Below are 24,297 nucleotides of genomic sequence, written 5' to 3'. Positions count from 1 at the left end.
AATAAAAAGTTTGAAGTGTCAACACTCGAAGAAATTGCAGTACAGTACAGCTTCATAGTTGGGTTATTGCAAATATACTTTGATATGAACATTTTTAATTATAGCAATAACACAGTTTTTTTATTATAATAGAATTAAAATAAAATGCCATTTAATATCAACAAATTTAATTATTTTCACTTACAATTAATTATTATTATGACATAATTAGGACTATTTCATATATATATATATTATACAACACATACATAAAGTATAGAATGAACATCTTCTTGTACATAAGTATATGTAAAATTACATTTGAATTTAAAAAAAACATATGTAACAGCAAGGAATGGTTCGAATATGTATGGTATATGTAAGTTAAAAGAGCTCAGGATACAGAAAACCTATTTAAATTTAAAATAAACAAATTGTTCTTATCGTTATTTGTTATCAATTAAGGTAACTTTAAGTTAGGAAAGAAATTTTGTAGTTGGAAACCGTTAATCTTATAAGCATACTAAGTTTTCAAACTTCCTTACATACACATACACAGCACGCTGATTCGAGATGAAAAAAAATCCTGATTTAATACGACATTCTCGTCGTATAAACTCTCTGACATTATCAGTGCTTCTATAAGAACTCACTTCGTTACTCACACATGAAACGTTGACAGCCGACTTATAGTGATAAACTATTTTGATGCGGGTATTCTTGAAATGTTATTATTATATTATGGTTAATGTCGCGTATCACTTTCTGACATTTCACGACCGCTTTCTGCGGTGGGTTTCGAGTTTGTTGTTACAGATAAGGCGTACTGGCTAAAATTAAAAGTGATCAATATATTAACAATAAATACACGTTAATATGACTTCTATAATTATAGTTTTATGATTAACACATGGTGGCACAAGCTTTATTCAGTACTTTGAGATTTCGAACCGAAATTATTATTTAGTATATAAAATTATTGAGAATTATAATCAATCTCATAACTCCTTCTTTCTAGTGAAGAGCGCTGTGAATTTTCCTTGTTCGTATGTCGGCATGAAAGGCAGATAGCTCGGCCAATTCCATCTGGAAAAAAAATATCTCATCATTTTTATATGAGCTTCGTTGATCTTATTATGAAAAAATCGTAATTCAGGCAGTTTAGTTAGTGTTCTCTATTATATGGAATAAAGTTCCGTGTTTTTAAGATTTCATGTGGTGTTTGACATAGTTTTCTTTTTACATTTTCCTGCAAAATTCTTCAATTGATGATGATGATAGGAAAAATCTCTAAAATGAGGCTCACTCACTCATACATTTTAATGTAAACATACATGTGTTCACACACATAGACAGACTCGTTGAAGTCAAATCAGCAATTATTTGAAAATTATGTTAAACGTTTTACTTATACTTTGTTTAACGGGTGATATGTTAAACATAGTCTTATTCTTTCGAATGTCAAAACGATAATGGCAGAAAGGGAGAAATTGGTTTAACTAACATGCTGCTAAGTAATGTTTATAAGCAAGGCCGTAAATGATTAAAAATTTCTACACCCGAAACTTTAAAGAAGTTACATACATAATAGAAGCATCATTACGAGAACATATTTATTACATTATAAATAAGATAAAAACAATATTTTCAATGATTTGTTACAGAAGAATAGTATAACTGGAAGGATAGCTGTACTCAAAAGAAACAGCTGATTGTATGTATATAGTAGACTTAAAACCTTCAAAACATAGAAAGCGTGATTCAAGTTCATATAATGTACATTGCTTTCGTCACGTATCACGATAAAACTATAAAGAATATGTTAACACACCCGCCAAACCAAAAGAATGGATCATTAGCATTAGTAATATCTAACAAATAAGACTTCCTACTTATATATCTAAGCCATCATCTTATATACTTTATAAATAATAAACTTACCTGCGTATATACTTCATGCCGATAGGGAAATCGTAGGTGTCGCCACCCTCCGTCTGCACACATTCCAGAGACATTTCCTTCGCCCAAGCCTCAAGGCCTCTCTCTTCAACGGTGCCTTAAATATTTTTCAAACATTAGCGTTTCATTCAAAATTGTTGGAATTGTAGATCTTTAACACGTGTAAACTAAACTTATTTATTATAACAACGATGGACCCTTATTGTACAGTGCAAACGAATTATAATTTATAACTAAGAATGTAATGATTTTTAAACTTTTGAACCTGCGATCATCGTTCTAATCACTGGGCCATATCGACTCGCATTACAACGTGCTATACCTACCTATTTGGTATCGACCCAGACGGACCTACATAAAACCCTATCATAAATAGAACATGTTGTTTGCTAATATTTTGAAATAATTAACTATCAACGTCTAACCGTTTACATTAAAACTTTGTTAAAGTCTGCGCTGCTTTGACGGCAAGCCGTATTGAATTTATAATGACATCGTTCCCCGAGTACACCAAGTCCGATGTAACGAACGTTCGTCAAATAAATTATTTGCATGCTCTCAAATGTGATGGAAAAAAAAACGTTAAGAGTATTTTTGTCAGTCCTTTGACTTTACGAATAAATTATACGTAGACGGAAAGGATCACGCGATATATGTATGAAAAAAAAAATCATTTGTATGATACAGTGGTAAAGGAATGGGATAAAATGTATTATTTAATCATTTTTAAAATTATATGTCATTAAAAATGAAGGATTTTCATACAAATTTCCACTTTTTAAATATCTTAGGGGTTCAATTTTAAAAATCCTGCCTTAGTGCTAACCTACTGTGTAAAAGAAACCCGTAGAAAATTTTCATGGTGCTTTTTCCACAAGTTTGGGCTGTACGTTGATATGTCAGTCAGTTATTCTTTTATATTCCATATTTCCCATATATCCCTACTGGTGGTAGGGCCTTGTGCAAGCTCGTCTGGGTAGGTACCACCCACTCACCAGATATTCTACCGCAAAACACCAATACTTCATATTGTTGTGTTCCGGTTTGAAGGGTGAGTGAGCAAGTGTAATTACAGGCACAAGGGACATAAAATCTTAGTTCCCAAGGTTGGTGGTGCATTGGCTATAAGCGATGGTTGACATTTCTTACAATGCCAATGTCTGAGGGCGTTTGGTGACCACTTACCATCAGGTGGCCCATATGCTCGTCCACCTTCCTATTCTATTATATATATATAGATAAATAATGGATTAACATTGAAATCTTAATATCTCAACAGTTGAATGAGTTGTGAAAGACACAAAATTAATTCTGAACCGTTGTGTTGCTGTCGTACAATTACTTATCGGTGTCGTATTTATCGGTAAAAATTAGAATATTAGTAGTTCTTTCAAAGCAGGCATTGCCGCGTTTTTTGAAAAATAATGTATCAAGTCCAATGTGTTGTTTATGAATAATTAATATATGAATAATATTCTCTATATTTTACTTCAGCCCAAGTTTTTTAGTGGAAACCGATACTAAAACCAATCAAAAAAAACAAGTGTGTAATATATTCATGACTATGCTATTCTTTCTCGGAAGGAGTTTCGATATTTCTACAATATGATGAGTGAAAATTTTAAGTTGCTGTATGCATTAGAACTCATTCACAAAAATGAAAACCATAAATTGAATGCTGCTACAATATTTTATATTATTTACCAATTTGAATTAGCTCTGTTGAAAATAATTCGGAATAAAAAACAGGTCTAAGACATTTTTTTTTTCATTAATAAAGAAGGGTAAAAATACGTAATAAACCTATGATTATTGTCTTACCGGGAATCAAATTGTCTAGAAGACACCCAACCAACCCTCCCACGAGGATGGATGTTGACAGCAACACCTGTGACATCACGAAAGGTTATATTTTAACACTGGTTCAATAATAGACACCTTTTTTATTTTCTACGGTATAAATATACTCTTAGTTGTTTTAAATCCAATTAAAATTCTAAAATTAAGAATAGGTGTCATTTTTAACGCACTTTTAACATACAAAAGTGCGTTACCTTAGAACCGATTTAGAAAATTATATTTTTGGTTGGGATATACTTCCCCTTTGGTGCCATTTAAATTTGAAGAAACCATAACTCTAAGTGAAGGAAAACATCGTGAGGAAACCTGCATGTGTCTAATTTCACTGAAATTCTGCCACATGTGAATTCTACCAACCCGCATTGGAGCAGCGTGGTGGAATAAGCTCCAAACCTTCTCATCAAAAAGAGGAGAGGAGGCCTTTAGCCCAGCAGTGGGACATTCACAGGCTGTTACGGTTACGGTAACTCTAAGTGTGAAGTAATATAATTTTTATAAATTGGTTTTGTGTTTTAAACGGATTAGTTATTAATGAAGTTTATTGACTTATCGTAGATACATGAAATATAAAACATAGAATATGAACCATCACACAACATCGTTCTATTTTTTCATTTCATTCATCAATTATATATGAAAAGATTACAATTTATATTTTTTCATTCATTCAAAATCGAAATATTGTTTCAAAGAAACCCGACAAAGAACTTAGAAAACTATAGTAGGAGTATATTTTGATCTGATTTACAATTCACCTTTTGTTATCACAAAAAGGCATACCTTATATTTTATTAATAATATATTTTGCATTGAATTAACCTGTAAAACAGCATCCAGAGCTTCAAAGCCAGTCTGAATGACTCCACTGTGAGCTGACATCCAACGTGTCAGTACCAACGGGAAGAACAAACTGAATCCTATGATATATAAGTTTCTGGAGCTGTTCAAGTCTACGTACTGTAGCGCGGAAAGACCTAGAAAATTGATTGTTTGACATATCTTATGTTCCGGTTTTTTAATTTCCCTTTAAATCATAAATATTCGGTTTAAATCTACGAGTACATTTACAAATGGAAGCTTTTATATTTAGTTCAATGAAACGAAGGCTTAAGCTTTCTGATACATAAAAAATAATAAACAACATGATCAAATTTGATATTCTGTCTATTTTTGAATTCGGTATATTAGTTATAAAGTATCTTGTATGATATTACACAAATCAGTACTACGGTTACATTAGTAATATAGTTAGATATCCTATTGTATTTCAAAAAGTTACGATATATTTGTATTTTCACTATTGTTTTAGAAAAAAATATTATTGTTACAAATAACATCCTCACCAAACGCGGCGATCATGCCGAACATGACGCAGAACAGACCACCAACGATGGGCTGCGGAATAAGTATGAATACAGCGCCGAGTTTTCCGATTACACCCTGCAGCACCATCAATGCCGCTGCCCACTGCACCACACGCCGTGACCCCACCTATTCTCCCGCCCAAAGCAAATGAAAGTTTACAATTTTTGTTTATACCAATACCAAAGCGCGATTCACACTCTTGGCGCTTACTGACGTTTTCTTCATAAGTATGTACGTCACGCATTATTCTCTGTGAATGTTTACGACTTTCGCAAATCTTTGTTGATCTTCCAATAATTTCAATAAAATATTAGAAACCATTTCATTTTTAAACAAACATACATAAGAAAATCTTTTTAATAATGTGCTTACTTCTTTAAGTAGTTGGTTATTGCCGAAAATATTATGACGCAATTAGAAATTTTACATACCTTCGTTACGCCTATAGCACCAACGTTCTCTCCGAAAGTATTGGTACCATTGCCTGCGCCCCATAAGCCCGCCAGGAGCGTGCCGAAACCCTCCGTGCCCAAACCACGATTGATAGCATGTAGCGGGGGAGGTGGAGCCGCTAAGAACAGATATGCTTAAAAGAAAACTTAAGGGAAACAAAGAGCAAGTATACAATAATGAAATTTTAACTAAAATTCTCGCATGAATAAGGCGATTAAAAGCACTCCCCACTGTGCCCCAACGACTGTATAGATTCTTTTTCGGATAATCTCGATTCTGATATTCTTTGGCGTGCTGAATTACCTTGAATTAGTGTATTAATGAATAATTATTGGCAAGCAGTATTGATTTCGTTTTCAAATTTTTTTATGTAAATACCAAATACTGCCTAACCTAAACAAACTATTTGGTCCCAGATAGATATTTCTATATACTCGGTATACTTGGATGCCATTTAATGTTTGGCACTGAGTTGAAAATTTTTCTTTAAAGTAACAAATATATTGAACCTAAAACAAACACTTTGAACTAAAACAATTTATATTATCGTCTTTCATTTGCGTACTTATCGGCTTCACGGTCATTTATCTTTCCTCGAAAAACTCTCTTCGCTACGATTTATGTAAGCCTTTTAAAATGGCGGACATTTAGATTACAGATTGATATCTTATACAAAATGTGATCAAAAATTTACACATACTTTAAAAAAAAGTAATAGTACTGGACTGTGTTTAAGGGTTGGCGTTTTTAAATATTCGAAAATTAAAACAAAATACGTTATGAGTTTTTGTTTTAATAGTTATATTATGTAACGTTATTTTAAAACATACTAGTAGTTATCGATAAATGTATATTTAAAACGATAATTATACCTTTTCATATCTAACCTACTATACTGTCATTTAATCATATCAACAACTAAAGTCTGTAAAAAGTAAAAACGGTGCACCTATTATGTTGGACATATCCGATTCTGTAACTATCTACGATCAGATGCGATCAATACGAAAGCATTTGTAAAATTTTTTTCTTTACAATATTGTAACTATCAAATTTGTAATTACATATATATGTATGATTTTTTTTTTGTGTTCATGATATAACTTTACCGCACATCCTTGCAGTGGTTGGATAATAGCTAATTGACTCGACGGTACAGGCAAGCACGCCAGCAAGCATGCCCAGCACTCCAGCCACGCTCACAGTAGGCACTCCCCATTGACCTGTACATATATAAAAAATATATTTAGATTCAATATTATTAATTTGACCTACCGATAAAATGCTCGATACGATTCTTCACCTGCTCAATTTATGTTCAAAATTTATATTGAGCTTGGCTGAAAAGAAAAATATAGCGAGTAAACCACATCTGTCAACAAAATTGTGACCCACTTATATCTGCTGTCGAGCAACGTCCTGAAATATTCTACAAATTCTTCTTTTTAGACAAGAGAAGAAACGCTTACCCAGATATGAGACATAAAAGAGCTATTACTATTTTAATATTGCAAAAACTAAATATGTACATAAAGTTTTAAAGAAGCCGAATGAAGCCTCAAAAAATGTTTACATGATATTAAAATCGGTTACCAAACTAATTTTCATTAATGTCTCTGTAATCGCTACTTTCTATACCCATAGAGACATTTTACTGGTGGTAGGGCTTTGTGCAAGCTCGTCTGGGTAGGTACCACCCACTCATCAGATATTCTACCGCAAAACAGCAGTACTTAATATTGTTGTGTTCCGGTTTGAAGGGTGAGTGAGCCAGTGTAATTACAGGCACAAGGGACATAAAATCTTAGTTCCCAAGGTTGGTGGCGCATTGGCTATAAGTGATGGTTGACATATCTTACAATGCCAATGTCTAAGGGCGTTAAGGACCACTTACCATCAGGTGGCCCAAATGCTCGTCCGCCTTCCTATTCTATAAAAAAAAAAAAAAATTTTCAACGCAATGAATTATTTCATGTTCTATATTACGCTCAACCGAAGGGATGCTTGATAATCGATTGCCTATTTATTACATGACTCAGTTATTTAAGTAGATAACTGTCATCATGCCATCATGATCATATTTCAGTATTGTATCTTCAATATGCTGTCGTGATAAAAAGTATAGTAACAGCCTATCAGTATCCCACAGCTGGGCAAAGTTATCCTTAGAGATGTACAAAAGTTAATCAACTACTGAACTCCAGCACGGATTGGTAAAGGTGTGTCACAATTTCATTCCACAAGTGCACTTTTCTTGTATGATATTTTCTTTAAAATAACAATAAACATTTTCTGTTTAACTGCGTTGTCAATGTCGGCTGTGTAGTATGCCACAAAATATGTATCGAACCCGTAATTATATGCAGAGTACGATTCGCTGGAGCAGGTGATACAAGAAAAATTATGTACCTCTGATCGATTCACGGATTCGGGGTCACATAGGCCATTCTAAGCCGACTATAGAGAATAGTCAAATGGTCATAAAATATTACAGTTAGCGCCTAAACACACTCTATTCCATCACTCTCAGAATACTATAGCACGGCAATCCGACACGCCCATAAAGAGTTCAGGAATGGGAGTGTAAACAGAATCAAATTCCTGCCATCCGGGCCCAACCAGGCAGCTACCAAGAATTTTACCTTTTTTTCGACTTTGGACTTAGACTTTTTTTAGACTTTTTCTGACTTTGGGTTTGAATCCAAGGCCACTAGAGCACGAGGAAGTCCAAAAACAATAGTCCTTTCATTATAAAACTGTGAATTGAATACTTGAAACCAGGTTAATGTTACAACCCAGAATCACTTTATAATTGAATGCAAGCGATTCCGTTATATTAACAATGTTTTCGTTATTCATTTTGTATGGAGCGAAATTTAATTATGCATCAATTAAAACAACCTTTTTTGCATTTAGTGCTTAATAAAATATTTCCCGGGCTTAATATACGAATATTTGGTTTGGAAATTAATAAATTTCGGTAGATATAAACGGTAAAGACAACGTCGATAACTATTGTCAATACAATGTCTTACAGCGTTGATATGAACTCAAGTATTGCAACCTCATGCAAACCCCCATATATCCCACATATATGGGGGTTTTCTGTAGGAAATATTTACAATTAATTACAACGTCAACTCTCCAAAAACCAGATTGGTCTAGTAGTTAGAACGCGTGTATCGTAACCGAATATTTCAAGATCAAACCCGGGCAAGCACATCTAAATTTTCATGTGCTTAATGTCTGTTTATAATTAATCTTGTGCGGTGACGTAAAACATCGCGAGGAAATCAGAATCATTCAATTAATCAAATCAAGGAATCTTCGATCAATCAATCAAGGAATTATATGTCGGGTGAAAATCTGCTTTACTACATTGTTTATTAACTCGCATTGGAGCGGCCTGGTGGAATAAGCTTCAAATCTTCTCCGCAAAGAGAATTATACAAGCTGTTACTTTTTTTATTTTACACTTTCAACACGCCGCATTAGAAAAATGTACATATTTATTTATTTAAGGAAAACAACAGCATGATACGAAATATGTTGACATTAAAAATACAATATACAGACAATAGAGCCAATTACTGTTTTCCATCGAATTATGCAAGCCTAATAATAGATAACAGAAGTAGCAACACACAGTTTTGACAAATAAAATGTAAATGTAACAAAATAATAATGAGTAAAAAAAACAGTACAATTCGATTAGGCGACACAGACTATGTTGTGGGTGAGTGTGGTTATGCAGTTACACTGTTATTTATGTGTGTGTAAGTATTTGAGTGTAAGTGTGTATGTATTAGTGTGATTGGTTAAATTGAATTTTGAGCTCTAAGAATATATTTTTTAAATGATTTAATTGATCGATTAAATATATCAATGTGTGAGTATTTTTTATTATATAGTGAGAAATCGAGTGATAGTGTAGAGTTTGCAGCGTAACGCGTATTGGATAAAGGGACGTATAATAGATACGAATATGCATTACGAGTTCGCTTGTTAGGTACATTAAAAAGAACATGCAAGCGCAACTCAGGGGAATCGATTTTACCAGAGACCAAATCATGTTTAAATATCAAGTCCAAAGTTTCACGTCGATCTGTCAAGCTGGATATGCGATAAAGATTAAAAGCATCCTTGTAGTTTGTGTTAGTGTAAGTTTTAAAGTTCAGATGTTTAATAAACTTTTTTGTATGGACTCAATACCTTCAATATATTTATTATATTGTGGGTTCCAAATACAGCTAGCATACTCTAATATGCTTCTAACATAAGATAAATAAGCAATTTTTTCAATCAATCAATCAATCAATCAACAGCCAATCGTTGTCCACTGCTGAACATAGGCCTCTCCCAAGGTGCGCCAAAGCTCCCTGTCCTCCGCCTTCCGCATCCAGTTGGTGCCCGCCACCTTCTTAAGGTCGTCGGTCCACCTGGCTGAAGGGCGCCCTACGCTGCGCTTGCCGATTCGCGGTCTCCACTCTAGGACTCGTCTGCTCCAACGGCCATCGGTCCTACGACATACGTGACCAGCCCACTGCCACTTCAGCCTGCTAATTTTGCAAGCTATGTCGGTGACTCCGGTTCTTTTCCGGATAATCTCATTTCTGATCTTATCCTTCAAAGATACTCCGAGCATAGCTCGCTCCATAGCACGCTGAGCGACTTTGAATTTGTGGACTAGTCCCGCAGTTAGTGTCCACGTTTCGGCACCGTATGTCATGGCAGGTAAGACGCATTGGTTGAAGACTTTCGTCTTCAAACATTGCGGTATAGACGACTTGAGGACTTGACGAAGGTTGCCAAATGCTGCCCATCCCAAGCGAATTCTTCGATCGGCTTCCTTCTCGAAGTTGTTCCTACCGACTTGTATTATCTGTCCTAGGTAGGTATATTCACTAACAACTTCGAGAGGTTTCCCCTCGACGGATATCGGTCCCGGCACGACATGCCTATTGAACATGACCTTGGTCTTGTCCAAGTTCATACCGAGACCGACACACCGGGAAGACTCGCCTAGGCTACGCAGCATTTCGGTGAGTTGTTCCAGCGACTCTGCTATGATGACGATATCGTCGGCAAATCGAAGGTGTGAGATGTACTCGCCGTTTACATTGACTCCATACCTAGTATTTTTTAAGCAATTTTTTAGGCAATTAATATTGTGAAAAGGTTTGCAAGTTCTAATTATAAAACCTAGTAGTTTATAGACCTTATTAGTTATAAAGTCGATGTGATGATTTAATAATAGTTTCGAATCTAATTGTATATAATATGTGTACATTGTACTGTATTTAGAGCATTTAATTAAACTGTCTTATTTATCACAATTTCAAATTAAAACAATATACGATACTCACCGCACAAGCTCGTATAAAGCCTTATTACTAACGTAGTAATTCTGGCTAACAGTATCAGTAAGAGCTACATATCACCTGGGTAAGGAACCCTGAACCATGGCGCCTGCTCTATGATGTTAAGCTTGATGTCGGTACGTGCGGGGTGATCCGCATCCAGCGCTCCCGAAACAGTTAGAATTCCGCAAACAACCCACATTATCACTATTGTTAACAAAACCTGGAACGAGTTTAAATACTTTAGGTATCCCATAATAATAATAATATATCTACTTTCTTAAGTAATATTGAACTAATGTAAACATATTTTTACATTTTTAACATATAGTAAACATATCCGTTTCCGTACCCTTGACGTCGTGTATGCAAAATTTCATTATCATCGGTTGAAAAGTTAAAACTTGAAAGTATAACAAACAAACAAATAAAAAAACGCATTTATAATATTAGTAAGGAAGTAAGGATAACATGTGTAATTAAACATCTATATATCTATCTTTTAAAACGATTTCCAAAAACATAAGGTACTTAATTTAAATGTAAAATTAAGTCCTTGAAACATATTCGATGTTTAAAGTAGATGTAGCTGCGCAAACACCCGGTACTTAAAAATAACTACCAAAAAATAAATTATCGTTACTGTTACTAAACTAATTGGTTTATATTTTTCATTATAATTTATGTAATATTTTGTGACCTTATATTAGTTTTAAGTCAGATATTTTCTAACTAAGAAATAAAAAAAATATTAAATGAACTTACTGGGAAAAGCTTAAAGAGTGAAAACCAAGTGATCGTGCATCCAACGCCACGTTTCCATACGAGTATTGGGATCTTCACTTCGCCCATGCATTGAGAGAAAATTGTTAGCAGAATGAATGTCCTGTAATAATAACACATATATACATATAAAAAAATTGCCCCACCACCAAGTCACTCAAAAGTAAACGTATAATACTCATGCAATTGTGTAACCGTAAATGCTAAATTAAATTGAATCCGTCAACCCTCTGCCGCATAAAGCCACATTTGTGAGCTCTGAGCCGCCATTGTAATGAAAATGCACCCCAACGTCATTACGTGATTAGCTCGTGATACACAAACAACTTTGTATACAAAGGAGACGATCCGCCTTCAGCGATATGAAATGAAAAATTTTACATAATCGATACACTTTATTGGTACGTTCAAAGAAACGAAAATAAACCTTATCTCGCCTTTGATCCGTTTAGATAACTCATAATAAAATATTAGTGGATTGTAATTACACTCGTCCTTTTTTTTTGAAAAGAAGCAAAATGTGGCCTAGCGTTTAGAATGCGTGAATCTTAACCGATTATCGCAGATTCAAACCCAGGTAAGCACTACTGATTTTACTGTGTATAATAATAATTATTATTATAATATATAATTAATCTTGTGTAATAAATATTAAAATTTAATGCTTTCCTAATTAAGAAGCCCTTTCGTTATTATAGTACTCCCAATTGAAATTATATCTATTTATAATCCAAAAAAAAGTCAAATTAAAGAAATACTGTACCTAATTGTGTTTGCAAATGCTTATGTATTAAAAACTTTCATGACAACGATTAAATTCGTCTTAGTGTCAAGTAGCCGCTTAATAGAGCGGCACTGTAAATGGCAAAGCGCTTTGCTATGTGTTAATATTTCACTGCGACATAGATAGTTATGGTTATGCGCATAGATTCAAGTTCAAAATATCGTCCAAATGTCACGTGTAAGTTTTACACGCTTTAATGATTAATATAACCTACTTTATTAAACTTAATATAACCTACTTTATTAACAAAATTAAGCTTACAATGTCATAAGCAATTTAAAAAACAATTGTTTAGTTTCGAAAGTATTTAGAGAAATCGTACAGTACTTTTGCTAAGCAGTGACTCTCAATCCATGTTCTCAGATCCCTAGTGCTCCATGAAGTTATCTCAACCGTTGTCCAAGATAATTAACTATACAAATATAAACACAAACATTTTCAAAGAAAAATGTCACAAAAACATTGAAATTATATACATAACTTGGGTGACCGAGTTTCGCACTGCTCTAATGTTTAGTAATAAAAAATGTGGTTTTTTTAGCAAATACATCACATTTTACATAAGCAAAACCTTATCTAAATATAAAATTTGAGCCAAATCGTAAAAGCCGTTACCTAGATACGAGAAATAAATGTATATACAAGAATTGCTCTTATAATTTATACTAATATTATAGTAACTCTGTCTGTGTGTCACGCTTTCTCGGTTAAACCACTGAATCGATTTTGATGAAATTTGGTATGAAGCAAGCTTGAATAGTAATACACACTTTTTCACACCTAATACCCTACTTCCCTCTTTAAACTGCTGTCTAAAGATTTTTTTGCGGATATCCTATTTCATATACCGTAGAATCTCTACGGTATATGAAATCGTTCACCGAGATTAAAAAGATTACAAGCTCCAAGTCATGATTTTAATGGATGACATATGTACATGTGCAGAAGAGGGACTATTTATTTGCTTCTAACCAAATGTTACATTCAGTGTAATAATGTTTCGAAGTCTGGATGCTTCACGAATTGTAACTTTGAATGGTAACTGATAAGGTCTATACTGCCACTATCGTTTCAGAATTTTGATTGCAAGCGCCTTTGTGGTACAAAATAGTTGAATCATTTAATTACGTCTTTATTACGAATATTCAAAAAGAACGAGATTCCCGTACGTATAAAATAAAGATTTTATCATCATATAGTTTTTTTACGTAAGAAATCAAAAAAATATTTTTAAAAAATATGTTCAGAAAATTCACAAGAGTGGGTGGTACCTACCCAGACGAGCTTACAAAGCCATTTACATCATCTCATATCATAGTTACATCTACCAGGTACACCCGTAGCTTAGATTCAGTTGATTCTCTATACCCTTTAAGGGGGAGCAGAATAATGAACACACTCAAATCGTAATTTCATATATAATGATGAAACGACCTTTTGTATCTAAATAAAGAAAATTATTTCATATCATTTTGTAAAACTAAAACTTGACCGTGTATATTCGTTATGAAATTACTATTGATAAGGATGTTAAAAATTCATTACATGTTCCAATTGGTGATAAGGGAGCTGGTTTGCTTTTGTCCAGACTACAGCATTTAATGGAGAAATATCTGCAGCATTCTTCCATGCGATCTTACTTTACTTTTATATACATATGATATACTAGCGCAGCGACCTCGTTTAACATTTATCTTTTTTACGCCAATAATTACTTTATTGGTAAATAAATGATATCTTGGTTTACATTATTGCAATTTCTGTCGGGTTCTCTAATTTAAAAAAAATTAAATATAGCCTATGTTACTCGCTGACAATGTAGCTTTTCATAGATGAAAGAAATTTTAATACCTGTTAAGTAGATTTTGAATTTATCCATTACAAACAAACATACAAAGAATCTAATCTTCTCTCTTTATAATATAAGATTAGATACATTACATAATCAATAATACTACTGTTACTGTACTGTAATATCACTGGCTTTTTAACCAAATTTCGGCGATAGTAATTATATATGTTATAGTTAGTTAGTACAAAGGTGTATTGTCAATTATATAGATGCTTTTTTATCCTGGGACATTAATCACACAAGGCTATCTGATCCCGAACTAAGCAGAAAACTGATATACTTCATTTTTTTTTGTAAATACATACTTATATAGATAATTACATCCAGACTCAGGACAAACAGACATGTTTATACACAGAAATGTCTGTCTTGGGTGGGAATCGAAACCACGCCAACCGTCTAGTCATATTATACATATATACATAATTATATTGGGACGTCAATTGAACACGACCGGAGATAGATCAAAAGGGCGAACAATTTAATATGTTTTCAGAGATACGGTTCGAGAAATAATTGACAGCATAATCCAATCCAAGTTTTGGGTCCAGAGCTTGGAAACCATGCCCTGCCCTAGATTTTCAGTGCTTAATTTGTACTTTTGTACATGTGAATTCACCAACCACGCACTAGAAAAGCAAGGTGGAATAAACTCTAAATCCTCGCAAGGTGAGAGGAGATCTGTGCTCAGCAGTGGGACATTTACAGATTGTTATCTTATTTACCTAATAATACTTATTTTGTTCAATAATAACTGACTGATTGCATATGCAATTTTATCGCAATGCGGAGAAACACCATGATTAATTTTAATAATTCTATAGATATAGATAAACTTTATTTTTCAAATAATTTAAAATATTTTAATGTAATAGCAAAATAATAAAAGCAAGTAATTATTCAGCATTTTTGTTCATATATAAATTGGTGCCGTTATATTATAAGGTAGAAATAAAATGTAGACTAGATAAATGTTATTGATAAACTAGTTTCTGCACGCGGTTTCACTGCGTTTGCGGCGGGGGGAGCAGGCGCTGGGTACCCTAAGTCCCTTGACAATGTGCATGCAAAATTTGATAATGATCAGTTGAGAAGTAAAAACGTGGGAGCGTGAAAAAACAAATAAACAGATGCACTTTCGCATGTATAATATTAGATTAAAATTTTTGTTCTTATTACTTATTTATCGTTAAAACACCTAAATACGGTTTTAAAACGAAATGTCGGATGAATTGGTGATAACGACTGCGTAATAATACAGTACGTACAATACAGTAACAGCCTGTGAATGTCCTTTTTGAGGAGAAGGTTTGGAGCTTATTCCACCACGCTGCTCCAATTCGGGTTGATGGATACACACGTCTGATGATGACAGATTTTCAATGAAAATCGACACATGCAGGTTTCCTCACGATGTTTTTCTTCACCGTCAAGCACGAGATGAATTATAATAACAAATTTAGTACATTAAAATTCAGGGGTTTGAATCCACAATTATCGGCTGAGATTCAAGCGTTTTTACCACTGGGCCATCTCGGCTTTTACATAGTAATATCGTGATAAAAATAATAATAATTAAAACAGAACATGTTCAAGTGGCTTGGAGGTGCTGGGACTTGAACCCAGGACTTTCAGCATGCGAAGCAGACACTCTACCACTGAGTTACACCCCCGATACATTAACGTGCAAATAAACTGATATGATGTAAAATTTAACAGCTAAAAATTTAACAGTTACTTTTTATAAACTTTATATTTTGCAGAATAATTTGTATGTAACTATCAAAATCAGTATTTAAACAAATCTTGGAAATGGATTTTAATATACATCTACTCTCAGTATTAATTTAAAACTTGACGTACGTACGTATGACGTATTCGGATATAAATATTATATATTTTTAAGTAAACCTCTTGAGTTTCGGCTCTTTTGATTTATTTTTGAGACAGCTTTACATTAAACTGAAAACATCGTATTTTTTAATTGATTTTATTAATGTTATAATTTTCTTTGATGACAGATTTGATCAATATTATTATTTATAAATTATTTTACGTAAGAGTAAAATGTTAAACGTTTTTTTTTCGAATATCCAATTAATGAATCGATATTTTTTTTGTAATTATTTTGGATACTAAAAAGTGTATATAACGTTAGTATACATAGGTACATAATATATAATGATAATGTGATTTTAAAAATAGATCGTCTATGTTAGTCATATTAAACGTATTGGACTTTTAAAGAATTTTGTCCGGTTATATCTCAGACGGACACCTCACAGTTTTCTATAAATAATATTACAATTAATCTTATTCTTCATATAAGGGAAAACTATAAAGATACCCCTCAAAACATCATATTTTCATTCAAATGGAGCGTAAACGTAAGATTAGAGACAGCGAAATTTTATTTGCTATTTTAGCAATAGATAACGTAAGACGTTAATTCATTGTGGATTTTATAATATATATTTTATTCATTTTCTATTTTACTAATGCTCGACCGCGACTTTGAATGCATACTAGATAAGGGAGTAGATATTGGTGTTGGAGTTTAATTAAAATCGGTTTAGTGTTCAGTATAAAAGGAAACCATATATAAATTCTTCATGGTGCAGTCAGTCAGGCAATCAGTCAGTTAATCTTTTAAATATATAGATAACTAATAATATAAATGAAAATAACCACAACATTAATATATCTATCAAAAAAACCAATAACTTTTTATTGGCACAACCTGGGATTTGAACCTAGGACCTCAGGCTCTGGTGCCTTATATCTAGCCACTAGACCAAGAAGTAGTCACACTTTACTAAATGGGCGAATATACCGTTTAGCGAATGTAAATAACTTATTGATTAAAAAATGCAAGAATAAAATCATTATTTAACCCGTACGAAGTCAGGGCGAGAAAGTAGTCAATAATAAAACTTTCATATACAGTAACGTTACCATCTTAGACTAAAATGAAACACACCTGTAATAAATTATAATCAAATTATAATAGATAGTTAAAAAGGTAATCGGATACAAAATTTATGTAACAAACAGAAGTATGTCACATTAAAATAAACGAATTCGAATATCATCATATATACAAAACAACCATTTCCATTGAAAATAATATCGTAATATCTACCTAAGCTTGTGTGCATCTGGTGTCACGGTTTATAATTTCTAGATATTATGAGAATTAAAAGCTGAGATGGCCCAGTGGTAAGAACGCGTGAGTCATAACCGATGATCGTGGGTTCAAACCCGGGCAAGCACCATTGAATTTTCATGTGCTTAATTTGTGATTATAATTCATCTCGTGCTATACGGTGAAGGAAAACATCGTGAGGAAACCTGCATGTGTCTAATTTCACTGAAATTTTGCCACATGTGTATTCCACCAACCCATTGAGCGGAGGCCTTAGCCCAGCAGTGGGATATTCACAGGCTGTTACTACTTATGAGAATTTAAATTCCACAGTAACCCAGTCTAAAATTTAATAATATTTTATGGAACAATTTCAAAGTATATACATTTGTATCTGCGTGAAACAGTAATAAAATATAATCACGCTCAGTTCGTCTTAAAGTCAATATTGCCTTATGGCGACCGTCTGGCGCAATGATTTAAGTACGTGTCTTCGATATAATACGGCGCAGATCGATTCCTGCTTGTAACGAGTATCTGTTTATATAAAAGAAATGTATCTCATCGTCTGGTTCCTTTTAATACATCAAAAAAATAATCTTTCTAATTTTATGCGTGTATTTAAACTGGGACAATCAACCTTCATAACTGCCGAATTGCGAACCAACTATCGTTGGGTTGTTTTAGAAAAGTTGCTTATCTATCTTAGTTATCTTAGTCAACAATCTGCTATAAGCTAAAATATCATTTTGCAAAATTTCACATAAATTACTTCAAAATTATATAACTTGAAAATAGACGTCTTGTGCTGATAATATATTAATTGCACTTCAAAATCCTTGAAAGTTTTATACTATAATTTTATTATATTGAAATATTTTTTTCTAATAAAAATTTCAATTTAGCTCAAATCTATATCCGTTAAAAGTATAACCATGTCAATATTCAAGAGATAAATAATATATTGCAAAGTGTATCAAAGTTCAACGACCAGAGTTGCATCGGTGGCTGCACAATCGATCGCGGACTTGTTGAGCTCCACCCGTTGTCATGGCTACGGCCCCGCGGCCAATCACTTGCAAATCTGATTTATTTAGATTCTAGGTCGGACGCCGAAATATACCTTTATTTTAGATAGGCTATTAGTCACTAAAAACAAACTAACCTAGATATTGATACGTGAATATCGGAAATTGTCGTCAATATTTTAGTATTTATTATATTAAGAGGGTAATCAAAACTTTTCATTACAAAGGTTAAATTTCGACCATAACAATCGGTTACACGCGATTTTTTTTTTTTTTATAGAATAGGAAGGCGGACGAGCATATGGGCCACCTGATGGTAAGTGGTCACCAACGCTCTTAGACATTGGCATTGTAAGAAATGTCAACCATCGCTTACATATCCAATGCGCCACCAACCTTGGGAACTAAGATTTTATGTCCCTTGTGCCTGTAATTACACTGGCTCACTCACCCTTCAAACCGGAACACAACAATATCAAGTATTGCTGTTTTGCGGTAGAATATCTGATGAGTGGGTGGTACCTACCCAGACGAGCTTGCACGAGATTACAGTAACTCATAACATATTATAAATATTTCTTCTTTAAAAAAAAAATTAATATACCAAGTCTTTTTTTAAGTATCTAACTCATCGGAAAGCTAGTTAATAATCATTTACAAAATTCCACCTTCACATTGAAAAATAAAAATTGTCAGTCCGTCGGTAGAAAATGAAAATATCCCACACGGTTGCAATTTGAACCATTACTTTAAAAAACATTATACGATGTAGAAAAAAATACATAAGAAAAAAAAGAATAGGGGCGCTATAACACACGCCTATATTATTAGCATAATATAGGCGGAACATATAGCTCGGTACGGTGCTAATTGTATCGTAATATTTCTTTTAAAATAATGATAATTATGAAAATAAATCGCAGGTTAAAGTTAAATTTCTAGCTGAATATATTGTATTTATATTTAAAAAGACGTAATAATTTAAAATAAATAGTTTAATTTTGAGTGGGTATTCTTAATAGCGTTACTGGTGGTCGGGCTTTGTGCAAGCTCGTCTGGGTAGGTACCACCCAGTTATCAGCTATTCTAACGCTAAACAGAAATACTTGGTATTGTTATGTTCCGATTTATAGGGTGAATGAGCCAGTGTCAGTACAAGGGGCATAACATCTTAGTTCTCAAGGTTGGTGGCGCATTGGCGATGTAAGCGATGGTTAACATATCTTAAAATGTTGTTGGTGACCATCAGGTGGCCCATTTACTCGTCCGTCTACCTATACTAAAAAAAAAATTAAGTACTTTAATTTTTTTTTCTTTTGAATAAAAAATTATATCCAATTACGAACGAAATTAGCTGACTTTTTAGCTAAAAGAAAGTTCTTCAACTACTTCATAGTAAAGTAATAAAACCCACTTTAAATTGAAGAGTTGTTTTCTGAAAAAATATTCACTTTAAGAGTACCTATTTTAAATAAGCGAGGAGATTTACCTTTTTCTTATTTTATTATTCAAGAAGCTACGAAGACGCCTTGAGGCATCGGTATCATCCCAGAACAGTTAATAACAGAATTGTCACTTCATTGATATAATTATGATTATATATTATACAAATAAGAGTAACAAAAATCATGACCAACTGCCAATATACAAACGAGTTCAATACGATCCGTATATTTAAATTTTAGGTTCATTTTTAATATTAAACGCTAAAATATTAGTAGAAACTTCCCTTTAATAAATATAATGGTGATTTCATTTTGCTCGATTTCATTCATCAATCTCAGTTGGCCAATCTCAGGAGAAATTAGCCAACTGCATACAACATATTACAGTGCACAAGAAAGTGCGATAAACACAGATGCACTTTCTATTTTCCCAATCTTATAATCCAATAACACAATTATGGGAGGGATAGAAAAGTTTTTTTACACCTAAATTGCTAAATTCTTCTTCTAAATTCTTACGTAGACCTATCCGGGAGAACTTAAAAAAGTATACACAATTTAAAAAAAAATGAACTTATAATAAATAACTTACTTTACCGGTGTAGATAATAGATAGAACTCGTGGTATTATATGTACAAATACTTATGCACTAGTCGTCCATATGAAAATATATTTCAAACCGACTCAGTCAGTGTTTCCCCTGGTTTCAATTTAAATAATATATATTCGACATTCCTAGTACATTCTGTTACTATGAGATTTCTATATTCCTAGCACGTTCTACGTACTCTAAATAAATTTAAGTAGATGGCATTTGTTAGAGAAAATATAAAATACCATGAATGGTTCCATTCTATTCATTAAACCTCTCGCTGTTGAGCGTGATTAACACCATACTACTACATTACGTTTTCGCAGAACTAGGCCGCGCCGCGGAAGCCCGAGGGTAGTGCTTCTACTAACCGATGATGGGCCTCAAAGAAGACCGAAGTAGCTGGCGTCAGTGCTATACGCACTTTCTCCCCCGCCTTTAGTGTTTCCGGGGCTAGGAATTGGAAACCCGCAACATGGGCCAACCGTTGAGGCATCAAGGTGTAATACGCATGCGATCGCGTGACGCTCTTCGAATAAGGACCACTAGTTTATTAGTAGGTATGCTGGCGCAGTTAGTGCCAGGAGTCTCATATAACAAACTTTATATAGGGAAATGCATAGGTGCGTTTTCCCAGCGAGATCAAAAAAACAATCACAGATATATTGTTGTTGTAACGATCCTCATCTTACCTTGTTTTAATGATCGCAAATCTGGTATTATTTAAATAAAAATAGCAACAATATTAATTTTAATTGTAATTTTACTCATTTCAACCGTATCTCCTCACATTCATAACGACAACGATTCAACAAGACCGGGGAAAGTTCAGGAGCAGGACCAATGGCTTTACCTGCTTTTCAAAACAATTTGAGTGAACATGCCAACTTCCCTACCCTATAAGTTTTGAGTGACCCTGTTTAATTTTCTGTTGTAAATTAATTTTATTTAACAAACGGGAAAACTATAAGAATGACTACAGTAACATCACGCAAATTATGTTTTCAGAAATAATTTAATTCCAGTCAATCCAATATATTTGTAGTATCTAGTTTATGCACTGAAATTATTATTGGCTGAATCAATAGAGCCATGCAGGCAAGGCGATAACCTTTGCTTCCTGCTTCCAACTGATTGTACGAGTAAAGTTTAGTGATGCACGTTCTCATAAGAGACTAATTAGCTAATTAATTTCTTAATAATATACATATGATTTTAAAAGAGCCAAACGACAGTGTAGGATTTCTTCAACGAAACCTGAAATATATTTTAGTTTTTAATTAAATTATAATAATATCATAAGCAAAATTTCACGCAAAATATAGTATTCAGATTACTACGGATTATGATACCTTATATCTGCTTTCAGGACGGTTTCAACCTATTTACTATGTTTTAGTGAAATTGTGTTAAAGTAATCAGATATATAATTATTAGTTGAGCTAAGTTTGCTGACAAGAACTTTGGCAATATTAACCCACGACTGTGAATACGATCCAATTAAGTTTTCATGTACTTAATTTGCGCTTATATTTCATTTTATGCTCGATAGTGAAGGACGGATGGTAGGCAAAACTATAAACTAATATAATTAAAAAAAATACTCCTAAAGCAAAACTGTAGACTATTATTTAACCAACTCCAACTCCACCACCAACTAGCAGTAGAGCAGCATAATGGAATGAAAATCAAAACATGCTTCAATCAACAAGCAATTTGAATTGCTTAGCTCCATCAGCACCGTCTTAGAATGTAATTTATTTCATAAATTAATACACAACTAGAACAAATCATCAACTGCAAACAGATGAACAACTAGAATAGTTAAAGCTATATGTTATAAAATTTAACTCACCCCGCTGCTATGCCCCACTGTTGTGAGGCCGCCTCCGCCGCGTGGTCAAATAGCGTCAGTCCAACCAGCGCGACCGTCGGTGCAATAGTCAGTGGCGTCACGAAGCGAAGCAGAGAACCTATTATACCGAAGTAACCTACCAGAAGATGGTTTTATTTATCTAGACTAAAAGTGACTTTGATAAATATGTTAGTTTATTTTTTATAGAATAGGAAGGCGGACGAGCATATGGGCCACCTGATGGTAAGTGGTCACCAAACGCCCTTAGACATTGGCATTGTAAGAAATGTCAACCATCGCTTATATAGCCAATGCGCCACCAACCTTGGGAACTAAGATTTTATGTCCCTTGTGCCTGTAATTACACTGGCTCACTCAACCTTCAAACCGGAACACAACAATAACAAGTACTGCTGTTTTGCGGTAGAATATCTGATGAGAGGGTGGTACCTACCCAGAGGAGCTTGTACAAAGCTCTACCACCACCAGTAAAGTTTCATTCATTAAACATATCTCACCAATATCCCCTAGACCTCTCTCAATCTAACGACAGTTTTTCAGTCATTAGTTATTCCCTGGCAGTTATACGTTACAATACTCTGAGCATTAGCTTAAATAACAGCCAATTTTTGTTAACATAAGTTTTTTAAATTACATTTAGTAAAGCAGACGGGAAAGTGAGCCAACCGACGGTAAGTTGTAAACCCCGCCCATAAGCTTTGGCGCCGTAATGAATACAAACGACTGTTTAATGCTGCAATTACACTGGTACACTTACTATTCAAATTGAAAGATAGCAATACAAACATTTTTGTTAAAACCACCGTAAAATAACTTTTGAATGGTTGTTACACTTCCAAATGTCTATGTACTAGTAAAAGTAAGAATTCTCAATTTAATTTAAGTCACAATATTATAATTTGATACTTTATTTTTTTATTCCCTAATTCATATCTACCTCCAATGACTTGAAAGAGCGATGCCACGGCAATAGCGCCAGACAGCTCACACATCCTGATTGTCCAGATAGATCGCCTCTCTTCGACGTTCATAGTTTCTAGTATGTCAGGAGCAGGACACTTCCACGTTGGTAAACCGAGGATAGCCAACGTTGGCACTAGGAACGATATCGTTCCACCTTGTACTATTGGCAATCGACAGCCGAAAGTCGTTTGCAGCCACGTTATAAGACCTAAAATGTTTAAAATCTTTGGTTACATGATTTTATAATTTTCAATGTGTTTATCTTTACATATTTTTTATATAACTTACGTAGGCAGTGTGCTAACTTACGGGCAAGTGGGCTACCTGATGATAAGTGGTCACCAGCGCTCACATAAATGACAGTTAAGTGAAAAAAATATTTACGCCGACATAGGCGCCATAACCATTCCTTACATCACCAATGCGCCACCAACCTTGGGAGCTAAAGTGTTATGACCCTTATGCCTATAGATATAGACTGGTTCACTCATACCTCAACCCATAATACAACAATTATATGTATTAATGTTTGGCGTTATAATATGTGATGAGTGGGCAATACCTACCCAGATGTGCTTGCACAAAACCCTACCACCAAGTTCATTCATTCTTGTCATTCAAGTGACACTTAAGATTTTTATTATGATAAGAAAAATAATTTGACTGTTATATTATGTTACTTATCGCTGAAAATATATTTGAAGATTGAGCAAGCAATCGTAAAATAAATAACTATCTTTTTCTTTGATAGTTTTTTTTTCTTATCTTTAAGGGTCACCTTTAAAATACAACACGAAAAATGTGACAATATACCCTAAGCACGCATAGGCGTCATTCGAAACAACACCACGC

General features: G+C 33.7%; 1 protein-coding gene and 1 non-coding gene across 2 annotated transcripts in view; both read right to left on the bottom strand.

The window, feature by feature from the left end:
- Positions 1–225: 225 nt before the first annotated feature.
- The window catches only part of LOC126770533 (solute carrier family 23 member 2), a 30,967-nt gene continuing 6,895 nt past the window's right edge, over positions 226–24,297 (bottom strand). The window contains exons 5-15 of the mRNA XM_050489964.1: positions 23,420–23,653; positions 22,462–22,597; positions 11,742–11,862; positions 11,058–11,199; positions 6,726–6,839; positions 5,595–5,734; positions 5,142–5,289; positions 4,618–4,772; positions 3,760–3,826; positions 1,921–2,035; positions 226–1,065 (exon numbers count right to left, since the gene is read on the bottom strand). Coding sequence (XP_050345921.1) covers positions 978–1,065; positions 1,921–2,035; positions 3,760–3,826; positions 4,618–4,772; positions 5,142–5,289; positions 5,595–5,734; positions 6,726–6,839; positions 11,058–11,199; positions 11,742–11,862; positions 22,462–22,597; positions 23,420–23,653 — 1,460 coding nt within the window. The 3' untranslated portion in view covers positions 226–977. The remainder of the gene's footprint in view (positions 1,066–1,920; positions 2,036–3,759; positions 3,827–4,617; positions 4,773–5,141; positions 5,290–5,594; positions 5,735–6,725; positions 6,840–11,057; positions 11,200–11,741; positions 11,863–22,461; positions 22,598–23,419; positions 23,654–24,297) is intronic.
- On the bottom strand, positions 15,997–16,068 carry Trnaa-cgc (transfer RNA alanine (anticodon CGC)). Its single transcript has one exon. It is a non-coding gene; the product is annotated as a tRNA-Ala (tRNA).

The sequence above is a fragment of the Nymphalis io genome, chromosome 9 (genome assembly GCF_905147045.1).
Source record: "Nymphalis io chromosome 9, ilAglIoxx1.1, whole genome shotgun sequence".
Classification (NCBI taxonomy): domain Eukaryota; kingdom Metazoa; phylum Arthropoda; class Insecta; order Lepidoptera; family Nymphalidae; genus Nymphalis; species Nymphalis io.
This window is presented reverse-complemented; position numbering and strand designations above follow the sequence as displayed.